This window comes from Gavialis gangeticus, unplaced genomic scaffold (assembly GCF_001723915.1).
Source record: "Gavialis gangeticus isolate Ggan-Ray unplaced genomic scaffold, GavGan_comp1, whole genome shotgun sequence".
NCBI lineage: Eukaryota > Metazoa > Chordata > Crocodylia > Gavialidae > Gavialis > Gavialis gangeticus.
In genome coordinates this window covers 64,942,347-64,961,395 of record NW_017729032.1, presented here as the reverse complement: position 1 = coordinate 64,961,395, position 19,049 = coordinate 64,942,347, and the positions used below count along the sequence as shown (strand labels likewise).

General features: G+C 43.3%; 1 protein-coding gene across 2 annotated transcripts in view; it reads right to left on the bottom strand.

The window, feature by feature from the left end:
- The window catches only part of RCBTB2 (RCC1 and BTB domain containing protein 2), a 72,186-nt gene that overhangs the window by 29,286 nt on the left and 23,851 nt on the right, over positions 1-19,049 (bottom strand). For both annotated transcript variants that reach the window (XR_002098993.1, XM_019525067.1), the window contains exons 5-8: positions 18,269-18,427; positions 16,848-16,955; positions 9,025-9,167; positions 5,543-5,733 (exon numbers count right to left, since the gene is read on the bottom strand). Coding sequence is in view for 1 of the 2 variants with exons in the window: in XM_019525067.1 (XP_019380612.1) it covers positions 5,543-5,733; positions 9,025-9,167; positions 16,848-16,955; positions 18,269-18,427 (601 nt within the window). In the remaining variant the exon portion in view is untranslated. The remainder of the gene's footprint in view (positions 1-5,542; positions 5,734-9,024; positions 9,168-16,847; positions 16,956-18,268; positions 18,428-19,049) is intronic.

The window sequence follows — 19,049 nt, the reverse complement described above, 5'->3', positions numbered from 1 at the left end:
ACAAAGTAGAAATCAGTTGGATTTAAAATTGTCTCTCTCTCTCTCCTTACCCCAACTTGAAGAGGAACAGAAATACTGTTCTTTCCTTTAAAGCCTGGGGTTCCAAAAACCTGGAAACTGGATTGCTCCTTCACTTTTGCTCACAAATTTGCAATGCCTATATATTGGCTGCAAGAAGATTTTGGCACTTTATATTCTATAAAGCAAATTTTCTCTCTTACCTTATCTAGAAAATAAACTTTAACCTATGAACTATGAAAACACAGTTATACAGAAGAATTACCTGGATGGGACTCTAGATTGCTTCAGACCTTTGAAGAAAGGCAATTGAAAGGTTGTTTTTCTTTTACTCTGTTCAGTGGTTTCCAACAATCTGAAAAATAGTTTGTGTCTAGCATTACCCAATATCAAGGAAAAGTTACATAATGGACCTCCCAAACTATGGCACTCTACAATCAAATACTGCATTGGCAAGAACCTCAACAGCAACACGCATATGTCATTTGAAGGGGTGCATCAAAGTGCCAAGCTGTAACCTGAACACAGTTCCTCCAGAGAAACAGATTTCCTTTCTGCCAAAGAGATTACAATGCCTCAGGAGGAACAAGCTTGAAGAACTGGGCTTACCTTCAGAGATGTAAGCCTTCTTGGTTAAAAATTCATATCCACTGTAAGATAACTGACTGCCTGATCTTTCTTGGGAAAAAGGAATTGGGACAGGCTCAGGACAACTGTTCTTCTATCTTCACTTTCCCTATATTTCTAGGGTCCTGTAGAAAGGTGGGAAAAAGGCATTCATTAGGTTTTTTGCCCAACCAAAGGAGAAAATATTAAATTGTTCATACTTAAAAGGGTCCAAATTTGGTGCAAGATTTGGAATGTCTCTTCTCTGATCCTGAGGAAATCTGCACAGGCCTTGCAGTTGTTCTTATGCTGAGCAAAAGGATTTTGGAGTTCAAAGACCATTTCCTATTTTGACGAACTGCAGACTAAGCTTATGAACCAAGACACCATGGTAAGTCTCTGCCATTAGAAGGTGAGTTTCTGTTCAGTTCAGCAGAACTACTACATTCCTAATCAGAATCTGATATGCAATGTCTTCCTGCTGGTTGGTATAAACTGTTACTGCAGTAATACTGGGCTGGATGAGCACTCAGTGTTTGGTAGCACCATTCTAAGTTCTAGGAAACTGATACGGGCAATCACCTTTTATTTGGTCATTAGGCTGAAGAAGAGAAGATTATCTCCCTACTCTCAGAGAAAAGCACATGATATGATCACTTTCTGGGTACAATTTGTGTTAGATTTCATCCATTAGAATGCTTCAGTACGCTCCATAGTACCAGAGAGAACTTTCAGTAGGTATTCATTCAGGTATGGGAGACACAGACTTCCTAATAAGCTGCTACTGTCAAGAACTTTGAAAACAACAAGGCAGATGTCAAACCACGAGTAAAAGTAATGTATCAAAACACTCTACTCTAAATACAAAACTCAGGAACTTAAAAGTCTAGAAGTCTCAGCATTCAACTGAACTATAAAAAGGCAGGCTTCAGTTTTGTACAGGCTTCAAAAAACTTCTGCTAAGAGTCTGGGACTGCTCAGATGCTTCAGAGATTTTATTATTGTTGTCCCCAAGTTCACAAGACAAATAGAGGCCCGCATCCTCTTCTCCGTAGCAAACAGCTTGCCATATCTTACGTTAGGATGACACATTCCTTATTTTCTTCCATTCCCTTGCCTGTGTCCCTGACAGAGCAACACTCCCCCCAGTCCTGCAATTCCAAAAGAGCCACGATTATGTGAAGGGAGGGCAACCAGTATACAGACCAGTTATGCCAAAGGCCCCTAGTGCAGCATGTATATAGAATGACATACCAACCTGCTCTTACAAATATATCCCCTGCTAGTCCAGGGGTGAAGGAGGGAAAGAGACAAAATACACAAGGTACAGACTCACCAGCAATGACTAATTTATAAAGGGGAGCAGGGAACACTTTCCTTTGACCCAGCCTCTGTCAAAACTAAATTCATGAGCCTGACAAATTAATGATGGGGATCAATGGGAGACAGTCCCAAGTTACAGGACTCCATGAAGTTCAGTTGTCTTACACCACCTTTTTCCCTGTTGCCTATGTAGAGTATTACCTAATTCAACTCTGATCCTGAAAGGGAGAAGAGTCCACATGGCAGTGGTAGCACATTGAACCAACTCTCACATCTGCTCCACATATCAAACACCTCCTATTCTGAAGGCAGAACAGATACCGGTGAGAGAGAAGGCAATTTACTTAGAAGATTGCTGGGCACCTGAATCTTCTTACAACTAGCTGATGATCCATCTATTTATTCATACAGGAAGTTCACTTGAACTCCTCAGGCAGAAATGAAGTATGAAAGGTTGTCACATTCCAAAGCATCATCATTTAAGTGCTTTAGTACCATGAAGAATATAGACTTAATGATCCAAGCATTTGTCCAGAGTTTGAGACTGTGACTGGATTAACTTAATGTCCTTAAAAGACACTGTCAGGAGAAAGGAACAGAATAAACTTAGCTGATACAAATGTCTAAGCCAAGGTAATTATAACCCACGCACTGGAGTCCTTTGGACGAAACATTAACTACTTCCTTTCAATCCAGACTCACTTCCAAATGATATGAAAGGATCGATACTCATGATACTGCTAGTGCAGGCTTAAGAGTAGATGCTAAAGAAGAGAATCCAGGCCTCAAGTAGAAGAAAGTTCTGAACTGCCATACTGAAGATGCATGATCACTGGGGTCAAGAGAACCAAAGATAAATATTTTCTGAAGTAAAAACTAAAATTGGCAGTTGCACAGATGATGAATGAATAGCAACTGTCAGTAAAAAGTAGCTATAGCAATTTAAATATGCCAGTATACTCAAATGAACTGGAGACCATTGGATACAAATCAAGAACCTATCTTCCATTATTGAAAGAACCCACATAAAAAGTGCCAATGCTGTCTCACTATAAAGGAAATGGGCTAAAAATTCAAAGCTTTCCTTATAAAAAGGCCCCTTGATAATGCAGGATGTTCCACTCCTAAAATTTCCAATCCCACGGGTTTGGAAAAGGAAGGAAAATTTAGTCACACCTCATGATTACAACACTAGAACTTTTCTTATCCGAAGATCAACCATCAATGGCAAGAAAAGGAAATTTCTAGATATGTGGAGGACAACCTATTCAAGCAATATTACTTATATAAACCTTGAAACACAAGACTATGTACTAGCTAGTGCTAAAAGTAGACACAATGATAAGTAGTAGTAGGCAACCACTGATCCTTCTGGATCATGGTGTATGCATGAGAAGGCACCAGGACCTTTGACGCATATGCCTAGGCAGAAGTATGGAAGAGAGGAAGCTGCCCAGACCTCCCATCCCCACTCTGGACTATTGAGGCAGTATCCAAAGACCGGACATACTCTGGATGTTCGGTGCTTCAATGTGTGTTCAGGAATCAAACCTGGATCTCCCGTGTAGCAAACAAGCATTCTACCACTGAACTCAACAGCAGATCAACAATAAGAGACCCTATTGAAAAATATGAGATGCTGTATATTGCGCAGCACATATTTTAAACTACACAAAATTTTTAAAAATGTTAACCTATTTTAGCAAAAAAATCCTTCCTGCTTTTCAGCTCATCCAAATGGGAGGAGTTTTCCACATTGCAGTCTTGTATGTCTAAAAATATTATTATTATTTGCTTTCATCTTAATGAAATGAAAGACTGAAAGGCAATCTTCACTGAATAGCCTTCACATTTAAATAACAGTATCTTTTGAAAGAGTGCCATATTCAGTCTGCCTATTGACAGAACTAAGCAAGTTTAAGCAAAGATATTAAATACAGAGCCTATGGGCCAGAGGGAGTCCCAGATAACTTTAATTAAGCCTACTAAGTGGAGGAAAATTTTAATCTGGTCAGAAAAAAATAGTTTTTAGTTTAAATACTTCCTGTAACATAAATGTGTATTTGGTATTCACAGAGGAATCAACACCCCATTGAGTTTTATAAATAAGTTTTAAAATCCTAGCAAACCTACCTATACTAATCATGTAGCCACTAGTTATCTCTCCAGTGCTCTTCACAAACCTTACGGTGGCAGAGAGATATTTTATGTAAAATGTAACTGATGTACCTGTGTGCATATTAATAAGCTGTACCCATTGCCTGAAACTTTTGGTATATTAACATAATTAAAATTAAATCTAAACTAACATTAGCCAATACTAATAAACTTAATAGTATCTAAGCTAAACCCAGAGAATAAATTCAGTTTCCAAAAAGGCCTCACAGAGACCATAGCAAACTTTCTTAACCCAGTCCTACAAATAGAACGCAACTTTACAAAAGATGTTCTTAGACCATATTCTAAATAAATGGATTGGACTTTTATATTATGATCTATAATATACACTCTGGTTCTGCTGGAACAAATTCCAGAATTGATGACTCTTTGTTTAATCCTCCAGTTCCTTCAAGCCTAGATTTAAGGACTAATGAAAAAGTATTCTACTTCCAACATTAGGAAGTTACACAAGAAAGAGGGGCAATCCAGAAGATAATCAGGCTCTAGGACACATCATATTAAGAAGCTAGTACTAACCTAGTAGAGTAAAATGGAATAAAATTGTAATGTGTTCAGTACAGCTCAAATCATTAAATTAATGAGCTGTAACGATCTATACGAGCTCAAGTTTCCAAATAATTTTCCATAGGCAGACCTGAGTCAGCAGTCTCATCCTCCTTGTTTAATCCATACAGGTTAGTAACTTTATTAGCCACTGATGTGGACCTCAGCTGCAGAAAGTGAAATCTCAGTTAGGTACAGTATTGATGTTATGTGCTCCCACGACAGATTCTAGTCGAGATCCAAGGAGCAGCTATTATTAACTAAGTAAATGACACCCAGGAATTAGTCTTCCCGAGTAAAAATTTCAATAGCACATGAATAATTTAGGAGTCCAGGTTCATTTGCAATGAGACTTAGGCTTCTCAGTGTATAGGTCATTTCTGAACCACAGAATCATAGGGTTCAAACGAATCTCGAACATCATCTGGTCCAACCTGCAAATCATGCAAGTGCTTCTGAAAATATTCTCTCTCCTTGCTGGTTCTCCCATGCCAGTCACAGAAGAAAAAGAAAGTTTCCCCAGTTCTAAAGTACAAGTGACTATACTACTACTCTCCATTATCAAGCAGTAACTTTCAGTAGTTATGGAGATAAAGTTATGGATAGGGACATCCAAAACAGACTACTCATACAATCTCCCCAAACCACTGCAAAGGTTACTTTCATAGAAAAATGTTATACCTATACAATAGAACAGGCTACTTATTTTAGCACTCACACTCTGCCAGAAAATGTTAATATTTTCACAGTGCCGTATTACTATTAAAATTTATACAACATAGATGATTTAAAATAGACTACAGTTTCCTTACATATACAGTTCTTTTTTTGATAGAAAAGATTAAGATGTGACAAAAAAAATTAAGCTCACCTACTGATAGAAGGCGCCAAGTCACTGCAGGAGTAGCAAAACAAGCAAACACATCATCTGTACAGGCAAAGTGGGTGAGGTGTGGAAGAATCACAGACTGGCCACGGCACTGCCCCCACATGTATACCTGGCCACTCTGGGTTTTAGCAGCAGAAGTGTGAGCAGAGTGGCAGGCTGCAATCTCTACAACTCTAAATTAACAAGCAGACAAAAAACCCCACTATTATAAGGACAAAGCACAGGAAAAAACTTCAGACCTCAAATCTATCTTTGGCATACAATGCATTTGTAGGTATGCATGCATTTCAAGGTGTTGGAATATTTTCTTATACCTAAATGGGGAAATGTCTGCAAAACAAGAAAGGCAATTAAATATAAGGTTGTTCATTATTTGTATCTATTTGGCATCCACATATTCACTTTGAAGACAGTAATTCTGATTTATTCAAGAATATTTCACACTTTGATAAGAGCCACCTCAAGAATGCAACCATTACAACACTGCTTATACTTTTACTATTGGATTTGATAAATATACATGTATAGATACTTATTACCTCTTTGAGTGACTTATTAGAATACTTTCCAAAGGAAGGAACAAGAACCAAGGAAAGCATGAGTTAAAAAACAGACATCTAAACTAATTTTATTTGTAATAATTAGGGCTGTCAGTTAATCACAGTTAACTTAAGTGATTAAGGCAAAAACAAATTAATGCACTAATTTTTTAATTGCATTAATCTCACACATCATTTTAACCAGTGGAGTGGACCAGCCGGCCCCACACCTGCCCCAGACTCACCCGCCCATGCCGAGCAGCAGCAACAGCACCACCTGGGCAGAAGCTGCTACTCAGCACAGAGGAAAAGTGGCCCCTCCCCCTCACTGCTGCTGGGCCCTTCTTGCTGCAGCCATCCTGAGTCTGCACCAGGGCTGCCCTGTGTCTCCTCTCTACTGCCATCATCGCCATCTCTGTGCCACCCAGTAGAGCAGCAGTGGCAGTGCAGAGGAGCCGCAAGGCAGCCTGGGCATGGGCTCCAGGAAGCAGCAGCAGGAAGAGCCCAGCAGTGGTGAGGGGGCTGAGCCGCTTTTCCTCCATGCTGAGCAGCAGCTTCTGCCCTGCTGCTGCCACTGCTCAGCATAGGAAGGTGAGTCTGGAGAAGACGTGGGGCAGGCTGGGGGTGGAGCTGTTCACACTGGGTCCAGCTGGTTTGCTCCAGCTGGAGCGAGTTTGGAGTGGGCACGGGGCAAGCCAAGGGCCGGGCTGGGGCTGTGCCCTATTGGTGGTGGTGGGAAGGAGCTGTAGGCCACAGGGCTCTGGGCTGTTGGGCAAGGGGGGGGGGGCACTAACTATTGTTTAACTGTGCAATTAAAATTGTGATTAATTGTGACTATTTTTTTTAAACTTACAATTAATTGCAATTAATTTTTTTAACCGTTTGTCAGCCCTAGTAATAATATACGTTTCACTTACCCTAATGTTTGATTTAAGACTTCAAAACCCTCTTGGTATGGAACATTATACAAATCACTGTTCTGCAATCTGAAGTTGCTGTTTGGTGGCTTGTTTACTCAATGAAGCTTTATGCACATATTTAGAACCAAATCTCATAGCCTTTCAATGAATTAATATTCTCATTGACATAAGAGAACATGGATTTTGGTAAACAACTAGAGAAGGCAATATATAAGGATCAATATTTTTATTAAAACACGTTGACATATTTGGACTATAATAGAAACGTTTGAAAAAAAAGTGTTGTTTTAAGCAAAAAGTGGCCAAACAAACAATGGTTAAGCAATAAAAATAAAGAAAAGTAAGAGAAAATACACCATGCAATAAACTATAGACTTTTTTTCAGAGTGAAAAAAACCAGAACAGTACATTCAACAACACTCCAATAGATGGTATTCAGAAACAAAATTAATCTTTACAGGGTGTGTCTACACGTGCCCCTGGCTGGGCAGTACCCACTGGTCCTGCGCAGTCCTGGCATCACATAATTATTTTGAGATGTTATGCTGCCGTAGTGACAAGCTATGGCAACACAGCATCGGCATCATGGTTTGTAGTGATAAGCTATGGTAATGTAGCATCTTGTGTAAACGCACCCACAGACACAGATTGTACTGTGTAATTCAGAAACATTTTTGTATTACTGCTTATCAAGAATACAGAAATTTGCAAAAGCTACGATATTTTCTCACATATAACCTGCATCTTTCTCCCCAAAACCAGCTGGCGAAAATGGGAGCCAGCATGCATTGTATATGAAAAAAATAGATCTTCATGAGTCTGGAAATTGGACCCCCATGGGTCTCATGGTGGAGAAGCAGTGTCGGTGTTAGCTGCTGCAGCTCTAGGAGCCATGGCAATTAACACTAACACTGCTCCTCTGGCACCAAGCTTCCAGACCTGTGGGAGCCCCTTGGCTAAGTGACATGGCCCCATTCACTGGATTGAACTGGTGTGTGGGGCTAGTCTGTGGCCAGACTCAGCATACTGAGTTGGACCTGGAATGTGGCTCTAGACCCAGTGTAGAGTCCCAGACTAGGCACGCAGGGTCAGACCCAGTGTGGCCCCAGACCTGGTGCCATGGGTTGGACTCAGTCTGTGGCCCTGGATCTAGCATGCTGGGTCAGACCTGGTGCACAGTCCTGGACCCTGTGTACTGGGTTGGTCCACAGTCCCCATCCAACATGCAGGGCTGGTAGTGGAGTTGGGAGCAGGCTTCACTGACTAGCTGCTGCTACTCAGTTTATACAAGGAAGATTTTGTTTTTCTTCAGGCCATTTCTGAAAAACCAGGAATGTATTATATATGGGGGTGTGTGGTATGTAATAAAATATGGTAAGATTTGCAGCAGAAGTAAATTTTTCTTTCTCTACCTTCCCTGTACATCCCTATATACAAAACTATATATTAAACTGTGTGCACACGTGTATCTATATATACACAACTTGTAAGCAGTAGTTAATGTAAACACTATTAAGCAAATTCTGAATTTTTCATTTTTTTTCAGCTTTCCAATTTTTCCTTTTCTTTTTTTTTTTACCAATTTTAATGGTAAGGTAGCACAAAATACTAGAACCTTTGTTTCTTATGGATTCGTATAGTGAAGCAACCATGCAGCACTATTGATAGAAGGCAATTAAAAACCAAAAAATTATAGTGTGAAATGCAGGATTTAGACAAACAGAGAAAAAAAGGCCAGAAGAAACGTGACCAGCCTTAAAACATTCAGTCTCCTTTTTACACCTAATTACTATGGCTGGTGATTTGGCCACTGTCAAAAAGTCAAATTTTAATTTATGAATATAAACATCAGCCAGTTTGAATCTCTTCAGATTCTGTAAAAGAACTGTAGACAGCAACTACAGGCAATTTCTTACCCCCCCAAAGAAATAAAAATATTGCAATTTTGCACAACATTTATACGATTATGTGAACTGACGCCTGATAATTAGAGTGTAAATATTACCTGTCTTTATCCACAATAATTGGTGCAGGGTAAGACTGGTTATTTTTATTGCCAATTCCTAACTGGCCATATGAATTGGCTCCCCAAGCATAAATACGTCCTTCATCTGTTAGCACTAATGTATGTGCATAGCCACAGGCAACCTACAACAATTGTCACACAAAATTCATATGAGAGACCAGCAAAGAAAATTCAAACAAATACATTGTTTTCCTAGTATTGGTTCTATACTCAAGAAGATTAAACCCACCAAATAAAACTTCCAAAAATAACAAACACAGATCACATTACTAAGGGGAAAAAGTAGATGAATGACTCAGCAAACACAAGGAAGCTGGGGGGTGAGGGCTGGATTTGGTTATATATATATGAAAGCTAAATATACTTTTAAGAACACAGCCAAAGTTAATCCAGAATTTAGGAAAAAACCCCAAAATTATAGGCAAGAGCAGAAATAAAAAGGCACACTGAATTGAAATAAGGAGACCTTAGAAGCACCTGGAACAAGATAGGAAATCTTTATATATTTTACAACAAATACATTGGGTTTTTTTAATGTCATGATACTATCAACCTTATTTAATAAGCAACAGCCACCAAGGCTAGTGCTAACTGCTGTAAGCACCCCCATTAACCTACAGAATTAATGGTCCCTTGGCCCCGATTCAAACTCACTGGACTCTACAGGCACATCTACACATGCACTTTAATGTGCATTAGCCTACTGTAATGTGCATTAAAGCATCACAAAAATCATGCTCTTTAGTTAATGAAGATTAAAATAAGTTGATGAGTCTTTTTCTAGTACCTTACAATAGAAGGTGCCTATACACGAGCATGGCAACTGCCACACTCCAGCAGCCTCCTACGTCTCATGTATCAGTGATCTTGCACTTAAAAATGGTGGCGGGGACACTTGAACTAGAGCTTGTCAAACAAGCTTTAGTTTAAGTGCCCCGCTGCTATTTTTAAGCCCCCGGATGCTGGGGGCTCTTAATTAAAGCACAGCTCCTCCCACCCCTGGAGCATGTGTAAAAGTGCCTAAAGGTACTAGATTTAATGCACATTATCTAAAGCCCTTTAATGAACGTGAAGACATGCCCTTAGATGGGACATATGAAGGAGTCAGATACTTAACTTCAATAAGAGTCTGACAAATTGGTCTTGAACCAAAACCTTCAAAAGTGTATACAGGCCTAAAAAAACTAGGCACCTCCATTCAGCACTACAAAGGTCCCTAGACACACACCCATACCAATGTGATCTAGAATAGTGTTTCTCAACCCATGGGTCACAACCCAAAAGCGGGTCACAAGAAAGGGTTGCAAACAAACTTTAAAAAATGGATCAGATTTTACATACATTTTTGAAAAAAATAGATACTGCTTGTGCTTTGCCACACGTTAACACTGTGCATGCTAATAAACAGGGATTTGGGTTTTCTGTTTGCCACAGAAAAATGTGGATTTTCTCTGTTAAAGGAGAAAAAACACATTTTTCTCCTTTAAAAGGAGAAAAACATGGGAAACAGTGGGTTTCCCCTTGCATATTGGCAGAGTTCCAGCTCTACCTCAGAGGGGAAGTGGCGTGGCAGGCAGCATAGACAACCTGAGGGGAGTGGTGGCAGCAGCAGCAGATGAGCCATGGTGGTGGGTAGAACTATGGCCCAGTACATGAGCAACCGCCAGAAGGTGGAGGTGAAGGTAGCATGGCCCCCACCGCCATTACTCCTCAAGCTCCTGGCAGTAGGGCTGTGCGAAATTATGGCAGCTGCTTTGTTTCGGAGGTGTTTCAAGTCTTTTCGGCACCTGAAACACTGAATCCAAATCAAAATGGAAGGCCCTGAAATGCTCTGGAAATATTTTGGAGAATTTTGGAGTTTTGGAGCTAGGTTTACAGGGAAACAAACTAAGAAGAGGGAGGGAAAGTGGGGGGAGGTGGGGAAGGACTGCTCTGATATTAACATCTAGCTCCCTGTTTGATTCCCCAGCTCTCTGATTGCTTCCCTCAGCTCTCCGATCACTCCCCTAGCTATTCCCGGGGGGTGCAGGGCCCCAAATCAGCATGAGGGGTTTCAGCAGGCTGCCACTGCAGGCTAGGGCCAGCAGCAGCTGTTTGGCGCAGCCCATGCTGAGCGCCAGTAAGACTGCAGTGCTGCTGCTGGCCCCAGTCTGCAGTGGCAGCCTGCTGAAACCCGGTGCGCAGATCCAGGGGCCAACACCACCCAGGAAGAGCTGAGGGAATGATCAGAGAGCTGGGGGAAATCAAACTGGGAGCTGGGGAATCCCTGCTGCATGGCCTGGCTCCACAGGGAGCAGAGATCTGCACTGGGGTCTCCTTGCCGCCGCTCCCACCCTGCGCAGCCCCACATTGCTGGGGCAGCATGGGATGGGCAGTGGTGGCGAGGAGACACCAGCGCAGATCTCTGCTCCCTACGGAGCTGAGTTGTACAGCAGGGACCAGCAGGCTTGCTCGCTGCTCTGCAGTGCTTCCCTGCCCTGCGACCTGGTGTGACGGGGATCAGAGATCTGCGTGGGAGCCTCCTTGCCTGCATGGAGGGCAACCGCTCTCCCCTGGGTGAGCCACCCATGGCCCCATCCTGCTCCCTGCTGGGGCCCTGTGGCCCCAAGCCCCGCCCAGCCAGGCAGGGCTGTGCAAAGCTTCCCTTCAAGCCTGTTCAAAACAGATTTGGAGGAGATTCGGCCAAAATGAAACATGACAGTGATCCAAAACACCGAAATGAACCAGTCCTCCAAAATGTCCGAATTCAAAACAGAACTGAAACACAGCCATTTTGCACAGCCCTACCTGGCAGCATGGATGGCGCAGGGGTCCTGGCAGCAGCAGCAACGAGTCTTACTGCCCTGCTTCGCCCTTCTGTGTCAGCTCCTGCCCACTGTGCCACAGAGGTGGCTTCTGCCCATGCCAGTCTAGCCAGGCTGCAGCCCCATGCCTGCTGTGGGTGCAAAAATCAGGGGGGGCACATGCCCCCCTACCCCTTGCCCCACATAATGGAGGGCTGGAGGTGAGGAGTGAGGGGCACCAACAGGGATGGAGGGATGGGAAGCTGTGGGTTGGAAGTGAGGGGCACAAGCAGGGCCAGGGAGCTGTTTTCTATTTAAACTATTTACTGGGTTGGGACTGGCCATTGATGTTAATAAATGGGTCCTGGTACAAAAAAGGTTGAGAACCACTGATCCAGAGAATGTATTTCAGCAACTAAGTCACCCTTAAGCTCTCAGGCAAATTTCAATCAGCCTGGGACAGGGCCAAGCTCCCCACAGAGGGACATGCAGGTTAGTGGGGGAAAACCATACCACCCAAAAAATCAGACTGGCAGTGGTGACCATTTGCCCTAAAACCTAGTGGTTCAAACACTTACCCAGGAAGCAGAAGACCTGGTTTTTAGGCTCCCTAACCCAGAGGAAATTTGAATTCCCATCCTCACCTTTCCAGGAAAAGGTCCTAACCATTAGGCTATAGAATAGGCTATTGGGCAAACGAGAATGTCAGAGTCATGGAACCAAAAGGAGAAAAATGAAAATGGAGTCTGTCTCTGTAGCAAAGTAGTTAGGCTTGCCCTCTGGGAGGCCAGAGTGATGGGTTCTGGCCCCTGCTCCCAGCAATGTTTGTGCATTTTACACAACAGTCATGAGCTGAAAGACAGAAATAACCCTAGCCAGAGTCTTGAATTCAGGACTCCTACCTCCCAAGGTTTGTCCCCTTAGGGCGTGTGTAGACGAAACAGGGGACCTCAATTGAAGCGGTGGGTTTTAAAAAACACTGCTTCAATTTAGGGCTGATTAATGCCCCCCCCCTCGTGTTGTGCACACTCCCCAACTGACTTACCAGCCTCTCCACTGGGGAAGGGAGGGTGAGCTGCCGGCGGGCAGAGTGGTCCCTGGGCTGCAGAAGCTGGTTGGTGCTTCCCTCTGTAGCACCGACAGCACCCCCCCACGAGGCACCCACCTGGCTCAGGTGGTCCTGGGGGGGGCATCACAGCTGTGGAGGGAAGCCCTGGGCCCCTGTGCAGCTCATGCAGGCAGGCAGGCTCCAGGGGGGAAATAGGCGGGGGCTTCCCACTTTTTTTGGGAGGAGCCTGCTTTCCTGGGCTGCTGTCAGACTGCCTCCAGAGCTGTGGAGCTGCATGGAGCCCAGTGCTTCTCTCTGTGGCTGTAGGGGCAGTAAGCTAAAACTCCTTAGAGGAGTTTTAGCTTGCTGCACTCTGAGTCACTTGAGGTGAATTACGCCACTGAATTTCCTACAGAGTCTGGAACTAATGCACAATATGCCACTGATGCGTGCAAACGCCGACACCATTAAAGTGGTGCAAAAGCATTTAGCCCACTTTAAAGTGCTATGCACACATGCCTCTCGTTTTGTCTACACATGGCCTTAATCAGTAGGTTACAAGAGCAAACCATCTCTTGTTTGTTCTCATTCCAGCCACATGACTCTTATATTCTTATCTCTCCAGTACAGGAGGGAAAAGAATCACCTATCTTCAGAAACCCTGCATGTAGCTACATTCAAATATGTATCTAGAACTGGTAAACTGCAAGTGAACAGAGACACCTAATGGATAGCCTGAGCCTGGCACCTAAGCTCTTGCAAAAGGAAGGAATTCAGATATATCCCTATACTTTAGTGGCTCCCACTATCTGCCTTTAGGAGGGTCTCCTTAACACTCCCATTTCCCTAGAGAGAGTGTCTGGGTGCCTAAATCTGAATTGCTCTTAGGCTTTTCCAAAGTCTCTCAATTGTCTCCAGGGGATTCCCAAGTGCCCTTCCAAGTCTCTAGAATTTCCCTTCTGAGGCAAGGATTTTTGTGGGTGATATCTTTTAATGTATCAACTGCATAGATGGGATAGAGTTAGCTAGATAAGCTTTCAGGTACCCAATACCCTTCCTCAGGTCCCTGGAGTAGACATTTAAAAAACTAGGTGAAGAAACCAATACAGCATTTAATGAGAGTACCTGAATTTGGCCTTTAGGGTATATCTAGAGTATAGACTGCAGTGTAGCATATCCCACCTACTATTTGAATTTGGCCTTTAGGGTATATCTAGAGTACAGACTGCAGTGTAGAATACCCCACCTACCTTTAAATGAGCCATTTTGGGCACTACTAGAAGCCTTGCCACAGAAGCATGGAAGTTCAATGCAGATTAGCATACCCTGAAGAGCAGGGTAAATTAGCATATGCTGGGCACATCTACAAATTCAATTAATGTGCATGAATAAACTCCAGAGCATACTGCCCCAGAGTTTATTTGTGCATAACATATGGAGCCCAGTCGGAGCAACCTGGACTGGCAGGGAACCCAGGAGGTAGGCCTGCCAGCCCAGGGCTGCTCCAACTGGGCTCCATGTGCTGCAGGAGGGCTAGCTAGAACATGAGGGTGCTTCAGCATGGGAGCTGCCTGCTGGCTAGCCCTGCACTGAAGCACCCTTGTGCCCCGGCCTCACTGTCAGCATGTGCACTGAGGTGTATGAAACAATGCTGCTGCAGGGTAATAGAGTAAAACCCCTGTTATCCAGTATGAGTGGAAAATGGGGAGTGCCAGGTGTCTAAAAATGCCTGTTACCTGAGGAGCACGGGTTTCTGGACAGATGCGGGGGATACGGGGGAATGGTGGTGGATCCACACAGTGGCGGCAGCGCAGGGTGGTAGGTGGCAGTTGTGGCAGCAGCTGCACATGAACTTTCCCCATGTCCAGCTGGCTGCCTGGAAATTCTAGTTAGTAGAGTGTTCCAGATAGTAGAATGCTGAATAATAGGGATTTTACTGTACTTGTGTTTAGCCTGACTATCCTGTAGCGGTATTTATTAGTCTACTGCAAACTAACAGAGTCACATGTGTAGACAGTGACATTTTACTGAGGAACTAATTAGTCAGCTCTGCAGTAAACATCTCATGTGGATATGACCGCTGAGTCCTGTACTGGCACATCAAGATTGCTACTGTCACCAAGCTATTTGATTTAAAGGTAGGTAAGATGTCTCTATGCTATAGACCCCTTTAAACATACCTAAGCATCTGAATAGTCCCATTGAATTCTATCAGAGAACTGACATCCATAAAGCAATTTGCTTAAGTAATCTGCTGAAAAAGAAGCCCATCTCCACTTGTAACTAGTTGCAAAAATGAGACCTAAGCCATATTTATTTTGGCAGCATTGCTTTCTAACAAACAGATAAGTAGAGCAGGAAATACTTGTCTCAGCTACTCTCTGGACCTCCTTCCGAAGAGTACTATCCACCAACAAAGTTCTCTCTTGTAAGGGCCCTTAAATGTGAATGGGAACTGGCTATAAAGCTATTATTTTATATTAAGTTGTTTCACTTTGTAAAAACAAAAAAAAAGTAAATGTTCAGGGTACATGTATACTCAGTTATAATAATTGAGATCTAATATTCAAAAGACTACTTTCCAAAGTCTAGCATTTTCTTCCACAGACAGAACTCTCCAGCACCTTCTCCCATCGATTTACTTCCTGTTGCATAGGAATGAGCAGGGAGCCAAATGGTCAACACACTTGGGCATTGGTAAACCAAAGAAAGATATTATCACACTGCTACAAAATATCCTCCTTCTCCGGGGGGGTGCAGCACCACCTAGCCAGCCGCAGCCGCTTCTGCCATGCTACACCATGCCACGCTGTTCCACGCAGGTGATGAGCAGCTTCAGTTAGAGAGCTCCTGCCTTAGCACACAGGGCTCTGGCTTCAGCTCCCAGCCACCTTCCCAGGAGCTGAAGCCAGAGCCCTGCGCACTGGGGCAGGAGCTACCTGCCTGCCCAGCGTGGCAGGGCAGGGACAAGATCTGACACTGGAGGTGAGGGGAGCAGAGCAGCACCTGGTCAGGCTGCAGGCACCGGCAGGAGTATAGTGTGGGCAATCCCAGGCATGGCTCAGCCCTATGCAGAGCACCATGGGGGGCAGCATGGACCGCACTGCCCAGACAAGCTCTGCTGCCCATGCCCTTCCACCCCCACTTCTCCCCTCACCCATGGCCGGATCCTGGGCCTTAATGCCGAGGCAGCCCCCTTTCCACACACATGCACATGCCATACCCTTCCCCACACACACTCCACACACCCTCAGAGGGCAGGGGCATGTAGGGAGTAGCCTCAGCCCCCAGCCTAAAGCTGTCACTGCCACATGACCCAGTCCCATGATCCCAGCCTTGCCAACCCCTTCCACTCCTGAACACTACATCCCACCTGCTCACACCCCATAGGGAGTTTTGGCAAGTTGTTGCGGCGGAGGGGGCATGGGGTGTGCTAACCTGGCCTGCAACAGCTCATCAAAACTCCCCACATGGCTCTTGGACTCAAGTAATTGCCTACCACTGCTATAAAGCCTATAGGTTGGCTGGACTCTTTCCCTTTCTAGTTCTAGTGGACATGTGTTGCCTGCTCTGGATCTCAGCACCTCCCCACACCTATGCTTGGCTTACTGAAAAATATGCTAGAGTAAAAAAACATTTTTTCATTAAGTATCAGGAGAAAAAATACTTGTTGACTTTTCACACAAAGAAAGACTAAATATGAATTTTCCAGTCTACAAATTTCCTTGGCTGAAATGTTAGCTCTGCTGAATTAAATGGCAAAAGTCATATTGACCTCAGCAGGGTCACAATTTAATCCCTTTGTCTATTATTTTATCTATTTTAAGATCTATATTCTCATTTCAATCTACAGGACTTTAACCAAAGAGCTAAAGCCCTGTCCCTTTGAGTGCTAACTGTAAACTTTAAATTTTTTATGCACTTTTTTGTTTGTCTATAAAAGGTTCTATAAAATGACACTACATACATACCTGCTGCACACGAATGCCTTGCAAAGCTGCTATTCTACAGGGTGTTGGCTGATTGCCAGTGTTTCCCAATCCAAGCTGGCCATTACCATTGTAACCCCATGCATAGACCTTAAAAGGAAAGATTAAGATTTGAATTAGCTTGCTTTAGGCTTTTTTTTATTTCTTTAGAAAGAAACAGAAGAAAGAAACAAATCTATTTCAGCATTCCAAATTTGCAATTTTCTACAATGCCACTTTAAAAGAAACCTTCCTTCTTAGCCCCCTTGCAGACAATAAAATAATAACACTGCGGCTGCTTGCAGATGTAAAAAAACCCCAGAACACTGCTTTACTTTAAACTCTGTGCACTTTCATGCCAAGCCCAGCACACACCCAGAAGAGGCAGTGTATTAGTTGGACCCAGCTCACCTGATATCTGTATAGGTCAGGCACTTTAGTGGGGATTTTTTGGTACTTTTATCTAATAGCTGATTGAATCAGCTATTAGATAAAAGTGTCAAAAAGCCCCACTTAAATGCCTGAACTATACTGATGCTCCAGAGCCAGGCTGAACGCACTGCTTCTCTCAGTAAAGTGTAGTTTTTCGTTTTTTTTAATGTCTGCAACTAGTCTGCATGCCCTGCTATGCTGAACCAATAACCCACAGTTTTGTTATTCAGTACACCAAGCAAACTTAGATTCTATTTTATTTTGTCATACAGCTTCTCTCTTCTTATTCAAAAGCTATAATCCAAAAATAAGTTCTGGGGAATGTTTGGGAAACATTAGATGGTTATCTTTTTTGTAAAAAAATGTTCTAATGCAAACATACCGTTTACATGTTATTCACGAATTACATGCTTTATCACTTACAATATATTAAAACATTATTTTATGGCAATCAAATAGGGATGAAGAAAAACAATTTTGCTCCAGCTGAAAGAGAGTGTTTGGCATTTCAGGCTAACTGGAAAGAATCAAAAGTGTGAATTACAAATCCAAGTCAATCCTGCATGCGCACATACTTTTTCAGAAGTCTCCTTTTATTGAAATCTGGGGAAAAAAACCCATAGGCTTGGGACCAGGGTTTCTGAAAATGGACTTTGATTTACTTTAATGAATAATTCCACATACAGAACATGAATTTGTTTTAAAAGACTTAATTTTACTCAGTTTGAGTATAGTATTTCGTATATGTGTTTATATATGTGGAAGGAAGGCAGGAGCAAGCAGGAAAATTTCTAAGGAAAATTTTCATAAACAGCACAGATTCAATTACTTGAGGATATCTAGAGTATAGCTAGATATCTACTGCTTTCTTCAGCAGTTTTAAGTGTTCTAGTGTTTACAGAGAACAATATCAATAATCTGTAGCCAATAATACTGAATAAAATATAATTCAGTCAGAAAAATCAAATTTAAAAGTTTGAGAACATTCTTACCTCTCCATTTTGCACCACAGCCATAGAGCACATCTGACCACAAGCTATATTAACAATTATCTTATTTTGTATGCCGCTGGTAACTCTTCGAGGAATTGGCTGATTAGCTGTTGAACCTGATCCAACCTGTCCAGAATTATTATAGCCCCATGTATATACCTGTTACAGAAGAATCATTAAGAGAGTAATACCCTATAACATACTGCTTTAAATCACACTTAAGAATTTACTGCAAATGTTAACAAGTCTATTCTTTAGTAAGTTGCAGAACTGCAGCAATTGCGTTTTCTGAAATCTAAGAAAAGTAGATACAAGCAACCCCTACTTAATGTGGTTTCAGTTAGCATTATTTCGCTATAGCGCTCATTTAAAATGGATACCTGATTCCACTGAGCGCTCAGCCAGTTTCGCTATAGTGCTCAGTGGGATCAGGGAGTTTTGGTGGGCAGGTGGGGAGAAGCAGTGGCAGAGGTGGCAGCAAGGGATGGCAGTGAGTGGGAGGGGGCAGGCATGAGGGCCCAGGGCGGTGTGGCAGGAGCGCAGGCCCAGGCTGGCACATGGTGCTGGAGTGGGCAGGGGGATGGGGATAAACAGCAGCAACAGAGGGGAGGAGCATGGGGCCCAAACCAGTGCCCGGGGCCAGGGCCAGCAGGGGCCGGTACCCAGAGTGGAGGGTAGGAATGTGGGGCCCGCGTCACTGTGTGGGACCAGTGCTGGGCCCAGGGCCAGGACCAGCGGAAGCCTGCACCCAGAGTGGGGCAGCAGAAGCGCCAGTGCCCAG